Consider the following 16,856-nt stretch of genomic DNA (forward strand, 5'->3'; position numbering starts at 1 on the left):
CTATCTATCTATCTATCTATCTATCTATCTATCTATCTATCTATCTATCTATCTATCTATCTATCTATCTGTCTGTCTGTCTCTGTCTGTCTGACTGTCTACCTGTCTATCTGTCTGTCTGTCTATCTATCTATCTATCTATCTATCTATCTATCTATCTATCTGTCTGTCTGTCTACCTGTCTGTCTGTCTATCTATCTACCTGTCTGTCTATCTATCTACCTGTCTGTCTGTCTGTCTGTCGGTCTACCTGTCTGTCTGTCTGTCTGTCTATCTATCTATCTATCTATCTATCTATCTATCTATCTATCTATCTGTCTGTCTGTCTGTCTGTCTGTCTGTCTGTCTATTAATGTCATTCATAGCCAATGTGGGAGTATGTTAAAGACGTTTAGAGCTGATGGCACATTTGTAAAAGGATGGAGATAATGGAATCAGAAAGAGAAAAGCCAGAGTCGGCTGATTATCAAACAATCTGCTCTCCATATCTAAGTTTGTGTGTGTGTGTGTGTTCAAGCTGTGCATTTGACTCCTCTCTCAGTCAGTTGGTCAAGGTTCAGAGGATCAGGACTGGGAGACATTTCGGGGTATCACTGTTGAATATAAAGACTAGGTTCAATCCAAACACACATCCCACTATTATGACACACACACACACACAAAGAAAAAACACTCTGCACCAGTCTATCTGCTTCTAAGTGTGTAGAGACGAGAGAGAGAGAGAGAGAGAGAGAGTACGGTATGAAAGGGTTAACCCTCATTACTTCCATAAATGTGTTAATGCTGTATTACTGGAACACCCTAGAGAACCAATCACACTAATCCCTTAAACCCTAAGGACCTGTAACTGGGTCCACATTTCACTCATTTCTCACTCATTGGCTTCTGTGTTGTTACTAAGGTGATGTACAAAGTAATTACTAAAGCAACTCATTTAAGTTTCTTAAAAACCTATAGTCAATGTGTGTGAACTTGAAAAGAGGGGGAAAAGGTGCAGCACATTTCATAAAATAAGGGGGAAAACTAATGAAAAGTAGAGTACACTTTGGAATACGTCGGTTACTGACGCTAATCTTGTCCCTTGCTAATCTTCCCTTAATTGTCTTACAAACCTCATAGATCTGGAAACCGTCGGTGAGCTGATCCAAGCTGATTGAACCAATGAGATAACAGATAGACGAATGCCAGAGGGGTAGCCAATGGGGTCTTTTGCAGGGAGAAACTCTGATTTCTGGAATATCAGTCTTTTGATGAGGGATTAGGTTCGTCCCTCCAGCTGGGACTGCTCACCAATTCAGCGCTGATTGATGCTCCAGGTCCCGTCTGGTCACACAGTGTCTCCCTGGTGGAGAGAACTGAGACTGAAAGCTCACTCCGCTGTAGCCTCTCATCGACATTAAGAATCAAAAGGCTAGAATAACCTTGGCTGAGAGGAGAAGCTCGCCTTAGGAGCAGGTTTAATTTAGTTGGGTCAGACGGGAAATGTCAGATGTTTGCCGTCATCCAGAGGAAAGGCCGTGAGATGAAGTGGATTAAGTTTGAAGGAGTGTGTGTCTAGGTTTGGGGGGTGTTTTCCTGTTGGAGACAGGGCGAGATAAAACGTAAGTGTTACAGAACCTCTTTCTCACAATCAGCCAGAACTTTTTCAAATTTAATTAGAATTATTATTTTTCAAAACACGTTTATGCAAGAAAATGCTCCTTGTCCCACCACAATCCAGGTAAAGCCCTGCTCTGAAGCTGTTAAAAGTGAAATAATTTAGTGCTGACATCAGAGTCCTGATTTGAACGTGATCTAGAATCTCTGGAAGATAATTGGGGACGATCATTCATTCATTCATTGTCTGTAACCGTTCAGGGTCCAATTATCCAGCTCAGCAGGAACACACACACCGAAGGGGTCACCAGTCCGTCGCAGGGTGACACACACTCACACCTACGGACACTTTTGAGTCGCCATTTCACCTACCAACGTGAGTTTTTGGACTGTGGGAGGAAACCGGAGCAACCGGAGAAATCCCACGTAGACAGAGAGAACACACCAAACTCCTCACAGACAGTCACCCGGTGGAAACCCATGCAGACACAGGGAGAACACACCACACTCCTCACAGACAGTCACCCGGAGGAAACCCACGCAGACACAGGGAGAACACACCACACTCCTCACAGACAGTCACCCGGAGGAAACCCACGCAGACACAGGGAGAACACACCACACTCCTCACAGACAGTCACCCGGAGGAAACCCACGCAGACACAGGGAGAACACACCACACTCCTCACAGACAGTAACCCAGAGGAAACCCACGCAGACACAGAGAGAACACACCAAACTCCTCACAGACAGTCACCCGGTGGAAACCCACGCAGACACAGAGAGAACACACCACACTCCTCACAGACAGTAACCCAGAGGAAACCCACGCAGACACAGAGAGAACACACCACACTCCTCACAGACAGTAACCCAGAGGAAACCCACGCAGACACAGAGAGAACACACCACACTCCTCACAGACAGTAACCCAGAGGAAACCCACGCAGACACAGAGAGAACACACCACACTCCTCACAGACAGTCACCCGTAGGAAACCCACGCAGACACAGGGAGAACACACCACACTCCTCACAGACAGTCACCCGGAGGAAACCCACACAGACACAGAGAGAACACACCAAACTCCTCACAGACAGTCACCCGGTGGAAACACACGCAGACACAGAGAGAACACACCACACTCCTCACAGACAGTCACCCGGAGGAAACCCACGCAGACACAGAGAGAACACACCACACTCCTCACAGACAGTCACCCGGAGGAAACCCACGCAGACACAGAGAGAACACACCACACTCCTCACAGACAGTCACCCGGAGGAAACCCACGCAGACACAGAGAGAACACACCACACTCCTCACAGACAGTCACCCGGAGGAAACCCACGCAGACACAGAGAGAACACACCACACTCCTCACAGACAGTCACCCGGAGGAAACCCACGCAGACACAGGGAGAACACACCACACTCCTCACAGACAGTCACCCGGAGGAAACCCACGCAGACACAGGGAGAACACAGCACACTCCTCACAGACAGTCACCCGGAGGAAACCCACGCAGACACAGAGAGAACACACCACACTCCTCACAGACAGTCACCCGGAGGAAACCCACGCAGACACAGGGAGAACACACCACACTCCTCACAGACAGTCACCCGGAGGAAACCCCCGCAGACACAGGGAGAACACACCACACTCCTCACAGACAGTCACCCGGAGCGGGAATCGAACCCACAACCTCCAGGCCCCTGGAGCTGTGTGACTGCGACACCTACCTGCTGCGCCACCGTGCCCCTCATTAAAGCATGGCTACAATATATTATGATACAGTATATTACATTGTGGCCACTGTATATTAAGGTTACTTATTTGTGTGTGTAGTAGAAAGTCAGTAATAGAGTCCAGGAGATGAGGAGAAAAACAAAAAGAGATAAAGAGATCTCTCCTTCATCACTCCTTTCACTGAAGACTATGAATAATGCTCATAGCTAATAATCTCCCTGAATCCTATTAGCTGCTCAGTGTTGCTAATTGCTCCCACTTGGCTTAATATGTTGGTCGAGCTTAATTCTCAGTAGATGTGGACTAGTCTGTAAAGCATGACTAATTCAGAGCACCGTTATTTTCAGATTCCCTCATTTCACATCACCGTGTTCAGCAGGTTTGCAAGAAATGAGTGTTTATGCAACACGCTGTGTGTAGTCTCCAGTGTCCTGTCTAACATTCGCTCTGTCCTTTCTGGTTCTGTTTTGACTGCTCTGTTTGAGAGGATAGTCAACAGCCATTCATTTCTTCACCTCCACTGTCCACAGAGGTGCACTGTGTGGTTCTACCGTTACAGACTGTGGTACTTCTATTATTCTGCATACTTTGTTATCAAGCTCTTTTTCAATGGCCAGGACCTTCATAAGACAACCACGGAGCAGGTATAATTCGGGTGGTGGATCGTTCTCAGCGCTGCAGTGACACTGACGTGGTGGTGGTCTGTTAGTGTGTGTCGTGCTGGTCCGAGTGGATCAGACACAGCAGTGACTGCTAGAGTTTTAAACCCTGTGTCCCCTCGTCACTCTATAAGCTGCACCTATGTGTTGGACCACCTTGTAGATGTAAAGTCAGAGACAGGTGCTCATCGGTGGCTGCACAGTTTGTGTTGGTCGTCCTCTAGTCCTTTATCAGCGGACGCAGGAGGCTGGATGTGTTTGGTTTGTGGACTAATATCAGTCCTCCAACCAGAGCGAAAGGGGTTAACAACCTGTAGTGAGCAACAGCTGGGCTGCAGTCTGTAATTGTAGAGCTATAAAGTGAACCTACGCTCTTAAACATAAGTCAGTGCAACGGATTTGTGCCGACAAATTTAAAGCCTCCGTGGCAGTGAAGAGTCACTCACAAACACAAAACACACACTAGTGCACTAGAAGCACACACAGAGGCAACAACCATTTCAATTCCCAGGGAGCAGTTGGTGGTAAGGTGTCTTAGCTGAGGGCAATTCAACCATGGATGTTGTGGAAGGAGACAGTGGTATTTCGTCTAATTTTTCCGACAGTCGTGGGGACTGAACCACATGAAATCAACACAACTTAGACATTTACAAATACTATAAAATAGAGTACAATTCATTCATTCATTATCTGTAACCCTTATCCAATTCAGAGTCGCGGTGGGTCCACAGCCTACCTGGAATCATTGGGCGCAAGGCAGGAATACACCCTGGAGGGGGCGCCAGTCTTTCACAGGGCAACACACACACTCACACATTCACTCACACCTACGGACACTTTTGAGTCGCCAATCCATCTACCAACGTGTGTTTTTGGACTGTGGGAGGAAACCGGAGCACCCGGAGGAAACCCACACAGACACAGAGAGAACACACCACACTCCTCACAGACAGTCACCCGGAGGAAACCCATGCTGACACAGAGAGAACACACCACACTCCTCACAGACAGTCACCCGGAGGAAACCCACGCAGGCACAGAGAGAACACACCACACTCCTCACAGACAGTCACCCGGAAGAAACCCACGCTGACACAGAGAGAACACACCAACTCCTGACAAACAGTCACCCGGAGGAAACCCACGCAGGCACAGAGAGAACACACCACACTCCTCACAGACAGTCACCCGGCGGAAACCCACGCTGACACAGAGAGAACACACCACACTCCTCACAGACAGTCACCCGGAGGAAACCCACGCAGACACAGGGAGAACACACCACACTCCTCACAGACAGTCACCCGGAGGAAACCCACGCAGACACAGAGAAAACACACCACACTCCTCACAGACATTCACCCGGAGGAAACCCACGCTGACACAGAGAGAACACACCACACTCCTCACAGACAGTCACCCGGAGGAAACCCACGCAGACACAGAGAGAACACACCACACTCCTCACAGACAGTCACCCGGAGGAAACCCACGCAGACACAGGGAGAACACACCACACTCCTCACAGACAGTCACCCGGAGGAAACCCACGCAGACACAGGGAGAACACACCACACTCCTCACAGACAGTCACCCGGAGGAAACCCACGCAGACACAGAGAAAACACACCACACTCCTCACAGACATTCACCCGGAGGAAACCCACGCAGACACAGGGAGAACACACCACACTCCTTACAGACAGTCACCAGGAGGAAACCCACGCAGACACAGGGAGAACACACCACACTCCTCACAGACAGTCACCCGGAGGAAACCCACGCAGACACAGGGAGAACACACCACACTCCTCACAGACAGTCACCCGGAGTGGGAATCGAATCCAGGCCCCTGGAGCTGTGTGACTGCGACACCTACCTGCTGCATCACCGTGCCGCCCTTAAATAATTATATATATAAAGACTTGAAATGTCTCGGTAGTGAGGTACATAGCTGAGATTGCAGCATATCTTTACAAACCTCTCTGTCTATCTCTCTCTCTCTCTCTCTCTCTCTCTCTCTCTCACACACACACACTCTTACTTTTTATGAGCTTGTAATTAATCACAAATTCTTAACACACATACATTCTGGTCACCACTGAAAGAGAAGAAATATTTCCATCTCAGTTTCATTGCGGCATTTCTTTTACTCTCTCCCACACACAGTTCTGACAGCCCTGTATCTCTCTCTCTCTCTCTCTCTCTCTCTCTCTCTCTCTCTCTCACACACACACACACACTCAATTTTCCTCATCCTCCACATCCACTCCACAACTCAAATCAGATGAGTGGGATGCTCCAACAAGAAAGACATCTCTCTCTCTCTCTCTCTCTCTCTTTGTCTCATGCTGTGGGTGGCGTAGGTTCTGTTGGCTACACAAGAAGCGTGGCACCTCACCGCTCCTGACAAAAATATCCACAGGAAACACACACATACGCATGCGCGCACACACACACACACACACACACACACACACACACACAAAGTGTAGTTGGTCATGCTTGTTGGCAGGAGATTGTTGTGGTGCCCACTCATGGTGAAGATTTCCGTTCAACAGCTTAGTAACAGCATGACTATAATAATAGACCCATTGTCCACTTCACTTGAGCATGCATATGTACATGTGTGTGTGTGTGTGTGTGTGTGTGTGTGTGTGTGTGTGCGTGTGTGTTTTTGTTGTACAAAATATATATATAAAACCATACTCATTCATCAGGGCCAAAGGGCCAAGTCCGAGTACACACTAAGGCAGGGGTGGTCAACACAAAGAGCCAGAAAAACACAAAAAACATTACTTCTAGGAGACCCAAGCTATGTATTTACACAAATATGCATTCACACATAACATGCAACAAAACAGATGCTCAAAGAATCAAATCTTTGGGAGTCGACTCATTCATTCATTATCTGTAACCCTTATCCAGTTCAGGGTCGCGGTGGGTCCAGAGCCTACCTGGAATCATTGGGCGCAAGGCGGGAATACACCCTGGAGGGGGCGCCAGTCCTTCACAGGGCAACACACACTCACACATTCACTCAACACACTCACGGACACTTTTGAGTCGCCAATCCACCTACCAACGTGTGTTTTTGGACTGTGGGAGGAAACCCACGCAGACACGGGGAGAACACACAGAGGAACTCAGAGAGGAGAATCGAACCCACAACCTCCAGGCCCCTGGAGCTGTGTGACTGCGACACTACCTGCTGCGCCACCGTGCCGCCTGGGAGTCGACTCCTCCTCACTATCTCTGTTTACTTTGACTTTGTTCCGTCACTCTCACTGTGAACAGAGACCCTACTCAGACATTTTCTAAATGAAAACCCTCACTGTTCCTCAGAATCCTGCGACACAGCGGCAAATACTGCGGGGCTCCTATTTGCCATGTGTAAAATGATTTCAAAGCATGGTTCTAGGACTGCCCTGCTGTGAAACAGAAGAGAGAGAGGTATACGGACCCAAAAATATATTTTATTGTGAGTGGAAGAGCCACACTTGTACAAGAAATGCATTGTGGGCAGACCACCCCTGCCCTGAGCTGTGATCATGAGCGTCCAAAACTGTGATGTGAGGAAAGCAAAGGATATCCTGTCTGGTCCAGCCCGCAACGGAGAGCTACTGTAGCCCAAATGCATTTAGTCGCATACAATAACCTTCACATCTGATTCTCTCCAATCACAGCCCAGGACTGGGTGTTTATGTAAGAGCACAAAAAAATAACTATGGCTCATTCTCATTTATATAGACAGGCGCCGGAACTGGTCATTTTGACCCGGGCTGAACGCTGGGGTTGGACCTTTCATTAGAGGCAACATACACAATTTTAATTAATAAAAAAAACATTTTTTTGGAAAATTCTGAGGATGTTTCCTAACCATTTGCTGCACTCCAGCTCAAAACCAGTCTAATATTTTATGAAGTGTCCATAAATGGGTAAAAATAACGCGTCTTGTTCCAGTATGCTAGGCTTTCTCTCTCTTCTGCTCAGAGATGAAGATATTGCTCTATCCCTGCCCCATAGGTGGGTAATTTTGACTTATTTTTGCTGTTTCTGATTATTTAAGGTGGAAAGGTCTCCAAATTCAGGAGAGGGCCAGCTGCATGAAAGACCTAAAATGCTCCAAATCTAAAGAACTCAAGTTACAAATGAGTTTCTGTGGTAATTTAACCTGTGAATAAAAACGTTTAACTTCAGCCATGTAACGACAACAGGAATTTTTTTTCCTCAGACATACCGTGCCACTTTAAAAAATGCTGGGCTTCTGAACATGAACAAACCAGAGAGAACAGCATTTCCCCACCTTTACAGACATCCCCTTTAAGACCTGAAAGTGATTATTATTATTTTAATAGAGAAGCTGAAATAAAAGGCAAAGCTTGGACTGAGAAAAATGATATATAAAAAATGAACACACACAATCCATTCGATCTATTTATATGTGCATACAGTTCTACTATCAGTCATCTCATACACAAATCAAGGTCTTCTGTACACACACACACACACACAGAGAGCGTGCGCTAGAATGTTCACAGGTCAAGTGGCATGGCTAGTAGGGGACAGATTGAGTTACAGGACAATAGGACATGAGCACACACACACACACTAACACACAGGGTGGTAGCATATGCAGGTTCTCTCCGTCACCTCACACCACGCACACTTTCAGACTGAAAGCATGTCTGTGAGTGTGTGTGTCCATGTACAAGGGGTTTAGTACGTCACTACGCAGTGTGTCCCCTTCACAGTCTGGAGTGACCATCTGGTACACATTCCATTCACACACAAACACACTCCTGTACTGTTCTGCTCTTTCTACTGTCCTTTAAAAGTCATTTATTCAATACATTTTTGTTTCATACAAAATGTCATACACAAACACTACATTACACACACACACACACACACACACACACACACACACACACACACACAATGCAGTAAGACTAACACATTCTAACAACTGACAGCACTGTGATGAATATTTTCTGTTATTGTTGAAATATTTATAATATCATAGTTACTCTCTTCGTGTTTAAAAACTCCAGCAGCACCGCTGTGTCTGATCCACCATCCAGTTTCACTCTAAGACTGCTGTAATTTCCCAGTAATCTTTCTTCCTTTCTTTGTTTTCCTGCAGAAAAATTTCTCACTACCTTTCTCTCCATTCTTTATTTTATTGCTTTTTTTATTTTATTTCTTCTTTCTTTACTCACACCATTGGCTTTTCATTTTCTTCTTTGCTTCCTCTTTCTTCTAGACATTTTCTTTCTCATTTTTCTTTTAATGTATCTTTCTCTCAGTCTTTCTCTTTTCTTTTCTTCCCTTTCCTACTTTTCTATCTGCTTTCTTTCTTCTTTCATACCAACTTACTTTCCCTCTCTCTCCATTTTTTTCTTTCATTTCTTTCTTTTACATTTCTCTCTATGTCTCTCTCTCTCTCAAGAATATGCGTGGGTGCTTAGCGATCGTTGCTATGGTTAATTTCTCTCCTGCTCCAACTGTGAGGACACAGCAGCCTTCCATCAGACCCATCACTCCAATCAGCTTCCAAGTGTGTGTGTGTGTGTGTGTGTATGCTCTCCACAAGCCCTTGAAACTCGCATGATGTTCAGGTGCAAACTCTTCTGGAACTTGTCATCACTGTCGGCGGCCTAATAATCGATTTCATTATAATATTCTGAAAATTGTTACAAATCACAACATACAAATGTTATATATGTGTCCCAAAGGTTTTGGGACACTTTCAACATCATCCAAAAGCATTAATAGGAAGTTTGTCCCTCCTTTGCTTCATTAAAAGCCTCAACTCTTCTAGGAAGGTGATATGTTACTGTGAGGATTTGATTGTACTCACCCACATATACATACATTTTGTCTGGTACTGATTTTGGACGACAAACACTCATTCCTAATCATTCCAGTGGTATCTCAAAAGCCACTCCCATTTGGCCTATGTCCCAGTGCTTTATCCATGTGTTGCAGTCACATGATTATTTGGCGAAGGCGCCATGTTGGGGACCAGTTTTCTGGTTTCAGGAAACAACACTAATGTAAACTAATGAGAAAGATGAATATATATATTTCATAAACAGCTCCTCTCCCAGCACTGGAGAGAGTCTCACAACACTCAGATGAACAGAAGCCTACCACCTCTTTGCATCAGAGGCTAAAGGATTCCACTGTGTTGCACAATGAGGAGAAATAGACAGTTACTCTCTGTTAGCCACATTAGCATTTTAGTCATAGGATGTAATGGGAAACTGTTAGAATGTTAGATTCTAATGTGTTTCTCTGCTCTTGTGACTGAATCTGAGTGAGAGTTTCATACACAGATCAAATATTCAGTAATTGTGTTTTGCTTTAGCATGTAGAAGAGTACAGACAAAAGCCATACACTCTGTTATCTCAGTCATTTTCCCCAGTTTACAGGGTAAATAATCAGATTCTGCCACCCCTGCACTTTTGCTTCGTAAACGTCGTAACGTGAACTTCGTGTTTGGTGTGCGCGGCGCGGCGGAAGAATACACGGTTACGCGGCTCGGGACAGAGGAGGATAGGTGTTAGGATAGGATAAGTGCTTACAGTATGTTATTTACATACAGTATGTACGTATGTTCGGACTTACACCGAAAATCAGTTTACGACGCAACGTAGGAACGGATCAACGTCGTAAGTCGAGGACCCCCTGTATATGTTTTATCGATATTTATTATTTTGATTTGGCTTAATATTTAATAATCAGTTCACCCTGTCTGAAAATATGATTTGTAAATACGTGATGTTTCTGCGCCACAACAAAATTAAGGCTGAATAACAAATGTTGCTCTACACCCTCTGTAGGGCACAGTGTAGGTCATAAAATAATCTCTGCACTCACGTAATGGGTTGCATCTTGAAAATAATATTTAGTCAGCTACAAGGTTTATGTTTCCCTGTCGAATCAGTGTCTAATCACTGCCTGGGTGCAATATTATTAGTTTAATTATCTGGGTTGTGCACTATGTAGGACGTATGGCACTATTTGTGACACTGCCTGAGCTCCTTTGACTGATACAGATGAAAAGAGCCTTGTTCACCAACATTAATGGGTTATATATATTTAAATTTAACATCTAAATATGAACTGAAATTGAACTGTTAAAAGAAATGTTAAAACAAGTTAAACACCACCGGTTTTATTTCAGTTGTGTGTTTGAGTAATGAGTAGGTCCTCGATATAGAGGCTACTCTACACTGTTTTGACTGCTGCAACCCATGGATATCACTCCAGCTGACATTTGGCATTGAGTATGGTCACCTATGAATTATAGCTTGTGTACGGCTGCTCCAGAGTGTCTCATTCTATTCAGTGATTTTTTTATGGATATTACACAAGTAAAGAGTGTGAGATTTGAATTTAGAAGCTAGTTAAGGTTTCCAGGTCATGGAGGGATTTTCTGTGTAAATCCAACACTGGCAGTTCAGGACACTGGGATCTACTGCTACTGCTACTGCTCTATCCCACACTTCACCACATTCATATTTAATGGGTAAAAAAGTCTGGTATGCTAAGCCTTCTCTCTCTACTCATGAGAGAGAAAAGTTTTTTTACACAACAAGGAGCCCTCCAAATGTTGAAAAGGATGAACTGACATGTGGATATTGGTCTATTCCTGCTTCATAGATGGGGACTATTGACTTATTTTTGTTGTAGACGGAACTGATGAAATTCCAGAGTATTGCATGAAAGTAAACACAAATGGTTAGTGCTACAAAAACGACTCGAGTTATAAACGAGTTTCTATTGTAATTCAAACGGTGAGTAAATACAGTCATTTTTTTTCCTTTCAAACATATCGTTCCACATTAAAGACAGCTGAGCTTCTGAACTTAAACAAACCAGAGAGAACAGCTATTCCCCAGAACCACCAATGTTGCTTTAAACGTTGCTACTGTCTAATGAAAAACACGTAACTCCGTTTTTGTTGATTTTTAGTTTACTTCATCATTCGACACAGCAGCTGTCCTTCACATTGTGTGAAAAATAAATGATGAATGGACCAATATAAATGCTCTAAAACTATTTGGTGTGAAATCTTTACATTCACTGGAACACACATTGGTGTGTTACCTCTGGTACATTTAGTTGTGTGTGTGTGTGTGTGTGTTATGAGCATAAACGCTGATCAGATCTTTGGTACTAGCACGTCTTGTGTCTCTGCTTCATGCCTTTATGAACAGATTTGTAGAAGTGGTGTGTGGAGCGGCGTGTTTTTATTACCCTGTCTCACTGACCTATAAAACTACTGCCACAAAGCACTCCTCCTGTGGTTAGAACTTGAGCTACAAGTTTACCACGGACACGACTGAGCGTCAACACAGAAAAGTGACAACCAGACGCTCTCGCTGACCTGAATTCACTGGGTACTCTGCACGTCTGGCTTGTTTTATGGAAATAGCTAGACATAAATATTAATAAAAGACAGGGACTTAAACTGTAAGGCTATGGGTAACATCACAGATGTAATGATGCTTTCATGGATATTCATTTGGGGTCCACCAACCCACAAAGTGGGTTTATATTTTTATCAAATTTTTGCTGCTTCTTACATGGAGTGCATAGGCTTTAGACTTGCCCCGCCTCCTCATCTAAATCTCTCCAATCACAGCCCTGGACCCACATTTACATGAGAGCACTAAGATGGGGTTAAACAGAGCCAAATACATAAAATAGGTGAGAGAAGTAAGGTACTGATTAAATAAGGATACAACAAGAATGGAAAAGATAAGAGGACTGAGCGAAAATGGCTAAAATCCAGAGCTTCTGCTCCTTGATGCTCTTTCCCAGGCCCCTGCGCTGAACTGAGCAATGGCTCACACTCATTTAAAGGAACAGGTGATAAAACCGGGTCTTCCAGAACAGGGCTGTTTAGATAGTGGGTCCTTGTGGTATTTTGACCAAAGCATGTCACAGCACAATAAAGTGGTAGAATTTTCCCCCTTTAACATGTGCATTGCACAACTTCTGTTAGTCGAAATAGTGAAAAATGAATGGCTAAATCACCCCACACTTCAAGCTCAATACTGCAGAATAAGTGTGTTTAAAAATAGACCCAAACCAGTGAACCCCAGCCCCAAGCAGAGCCACACTGACTTCCTCACACACGATTCATTATCGTTCATTATCTCTGGCCGATCAGGCAACAGAACACCCAGTGTCAGAGAATACAGAAGTATTCAAATATCACACACGGAGCTGTGATCTGCACCTCGGTGTGGGCAGCGATGGCTTCTGGCCCAGTTCCACACTCTGGTGGTGTGTCTGTGGTGGTATTCCTATAGAGGTTTATAGTCTTACTTCTCCAGGGTGTTGTTGACTTGATGGTTACAGTCCACTGGTGTTAATCACTGTCAGTCAGGTGGTTAATCTGGGCTATTTCAGGTCTCCGTCTGGTTAGGGAAGAGACACCGATCTGTCTGCAGGTTCCTGGTGACAATAAAAGGTTATCTGACTCCTTAGAGGAACCAGGAAATCTCTTACCACAGATACCAACACTACTATAAACCCCCACTCATGTGTTCTTACCCTTTGTATTTAAGGTATGAACGTTAACAGAGTCATCGCAGGTATTAGATGTCTGTAACCCTTTCTAATTTGAGCACACGTACGAATTCAACGCAAAGCAACTCCACAATGGTGTTTCCTCAATCTCCTATAATTATGGCCACCATTTTGTATGCCCCATCCCCTGCAATACAACTTAAGCCCCTCCTCCTGTCATTTACCTCACCCTCACACCCCACAAACCCCTACACTCATTATATACTCCAGCTTGTTAAGCTCCTCCCCTAATTCATATATCTAACCCTCACACATATATGGTATTACACCATAAGCCCCTCACACTTTCACGTACCCCACTAGGCTCAACGAGAGATTGGGGTCCCCATGTTATATATTAATAATAATAATAATAAAAAACACTAATATACCTAATAGGGCGGCACGGTGGCGCAGCAGGTTAGTGTCGCAGTCACACAGTTCCAGGGACCTGGAGGTTGTGGGTTCGGTTCCCGCTCCGGGTGACTGTCTGTGAGGAGTTGGTGTGTTCTCCCTGTGTCTGCATGGGTTTCCTCCAGGTGACTGTCTGTGAGGAGTGTGGTGTGTTCTCTCTGTGTCTGCGTGGGTTTCCTCTGGGTGACTGTCTGTGAGGAGTGTGGTGTGTTCTCCCTGTGTCAGCGTGGGTTTCCTCCGGGTGACTGTCTGTGAGGAGTGTGGTGTGTTCTCCCTGTGTCTGCGTGGGTTTCCTCCGGGTGACTGTCTGTGAGGAGTGTGGTGTGTTCTCTCTGTGTCTGCGTGGGTTTCCTCCGGGTGACTGTCTCTGAGGAGTGTGGTGTGTTCTCTCTGTGTCCGCGTGGGTTTCCTCCCACAGTCCAAAAACACACGTTGGTAGGTGGATTGGCGACTCAAAAGTGTCCGTAGGTGTGAGTGTGTGAGTGAATGTGTGTGTGTGTGTCTGTGTTGCCCTGTGAAGGACTGGTGCCCCCTCCAGGGTGTATTCCCGCCTTGCGCCCAATGATTCCAGGTAGGCTCTGGACCCACTGCGACTCTGAATTGGATAAGGGTTACAGATAATGAATGAATGAATAATATACCTAATATTCTACATTTCTTTGGTAATCATTAAGATGATTAAATTGATCATTTTTTTTACAAGTGTTGGTGGTATTGACACCTCCAGCGTCTCTTCATCACTGTTACAGATGGAATACATCAGGAAAGTTTGTGTACATATAAATGAATCCATCTGTTTCAAACTTGTTTAATTACACAAATAATTACACATTGATAATAACTCAATTATTACATTTTTATTCATAAAATAATGTTGAATCCTTTGGCATCTGTTTAAACTGCACACATGACAGTATAATTACACCATATTTACACTGTTATTGCACTGTTTTTAATGTGTTACTACCTTGTTATTCAAGACACTTCGATAAATGACTCCTAACAGCCACAGATTTTAATGCATATTGATATCATTTTCAATTTTCCCCACGATTATAGATTCCTGTCTATAATTATTAGTCTACAAAAGCTGGCCTAAACATCCCTGGATGAACTCAGACCCTCTTGTGTATATAAAAATGTTCTGTGGCTAGTTTAATAGCCCTTGGTAAAAATGACAAGAAGCCGGAGTGGAATATATTTGAGCTTGTGGATGTTCCTGAAGAAGGACGGGTACCTGGACTTGTCAGTTATTGCACTGGTATTCTACTTTAAATAGAACTGGTCTTATCCAAGTAAACATTTAGTCATTGATTCAACGTTGAAATAACGTAATGACTGCCGTCTAATCAACGTTCTCTTAAGGCTGAAAATGAAAGTTGAAAAGACGTCCAAACACAGACATTGAAAAGACGACTATTAGACGTATTTTGGACGTCCATTGACGTTATTAATTGGTCCCGAAATAAATTACTTGTATAAAACGCGTTTTGGACGTCCACTGACATTATCGGTTGGTCACCACTTAACTAACTTATTACGATGGAATTTAGACGTCCATTGACGTTTAAAATATGACCTTGACGGACAGACTACTTTTAGACCTATTTTGAACGTCCAGGGACGTTCCTTGTTTACTGGGATATGTGTGTACAATGACTGTTGGTTTCACTTGATGCAACCCCACCCCTGAAAATTCCCAAATCTTCAAACTTCAGAGTGAAAGTCTAAAGAGTGAAGCATTTAGCGCACACACAGCTGTAATGAGCATGCTATTTCTAGCCTCATTTAACACTATTTACCTCTTAGGCCCCTTGCTGCACACTTCATTAGAGTCTATTGCTCCATTACAGTCCATTGTTTACAGATGAACCAAATAACTGCTGCTACAAAATGCTGCCAATAAACACCAATTAGCCACGACATTAAAATCACCTCTTTGCTTCTACACTCTTTGTCTATTTTATCAGCTCCACTGACCATACAGGAGCACTTTGTAGATCTGCAATTACAGACTGCAATCCAGCCGTTGGATACCCCCACAGGGCAGGTATAATTTGAGCGATCAGACAAAGCAGAACTTATTACCAGTGATTCTGAGTAGACCCCTTGTGTCCCTGAATTGGATAAAAGGTTTCAGACGATGAATAACAAATGAATGAACTGTATTCCTTGGTCTGGCTCACAGAATCTCCATCTACAAAACTTGGGTTAATACTAAAGGAAGTATTCAAACATTTATTCATTCATTCTTTCTTTTTCTGCAACCACTTCAACTATTTAGGGTCATGGTTTGTCTGGAACCTACCTAGAATCATACCCTACCACTCATGCCTATGGACACTTCTTGCAGAGGCAATCCACCTAACAACATGTGTTTCTAAACTGTGTGGGGAAACCCACAGAGATACAGGGAGAACTCACCACACTCCTCATAAACAAGTGGTCCTTTGAACAAAGGTGGCTATTGTCAAATTTATCAGGAGGCAATGGTTGCGATGACGGCTTGTGGGTAAATTACGAGCTAGGCACAATGCACTGTACAAACGAATCAGGAATCTACCTTGACAGCGTCATCTAACATTGAGGTGTTTTATTTTTGTGGTCACCTCATACAGAAATACCAGCAGTAACCACTAGATTCATAAAGCTTTCTGTTTATCTACATACTGTTTTGTGGTGAGCTCTATCCAGGAGTTCATTGTAAAGGTCGTCTTTAATAAAAATGACCTCTACAGCGAATCAGCAATCAAATGTGGTTATGAACAAATAAGATGCCATTGAGTCACCCTCACAGATGTTTTAAAGAGAAATCAGCTTCATCACTACTCATATAAGATTCTA

General features: G+C 44.1%; 1 protein-coding gene across 2 annotated transcripts in view; it reads left to right on the plus strand.

Annotated features, from left to right (window-relative positions):
- mmd (monocyte to macrophage differentiation-associated) overlaps positions 1 to 16,856 on the plus strand; it is a 125,008-nt gene that overhangs the window by 65,865 nt on the left and 42,287 nt on the right. Inside the window, exon 7 of one of the 2 annotated variants that reach the window (XM_066673553.1) lies at positions 8,079 to 8,152. The exons of the other annotated variant lie outside the window; for it this stretch is intronic. Coding sequence (XP_066529650.1) covers positions 8,079 to 8,144 — 66 coding nt within the window. The 3' untranslated portion in view covers positions 8,145 to 8,152. Of the gene's footprint in view, positions 1 to 8,078; positions 8,153 to 16,856 lie in introns of those variants that run through there. 2 annotated transcript variants of the gene reach the window in all.

This window comes from Hoplias malabaricus, chromosome 6 (assembly GCF_029633855.1).
Source record: "Hoplias malabaricus isolate fHopMal1 chromosome 6, fHopMal1.hap1, whole genome shotgun sequence".
Classification (NCBI taxonomy): Eukaryota; Metazoa; Chordata; class Actinopteri; order Characiformes; family Erythrinidae; genus Hoplias; species Hoplias malabaricus.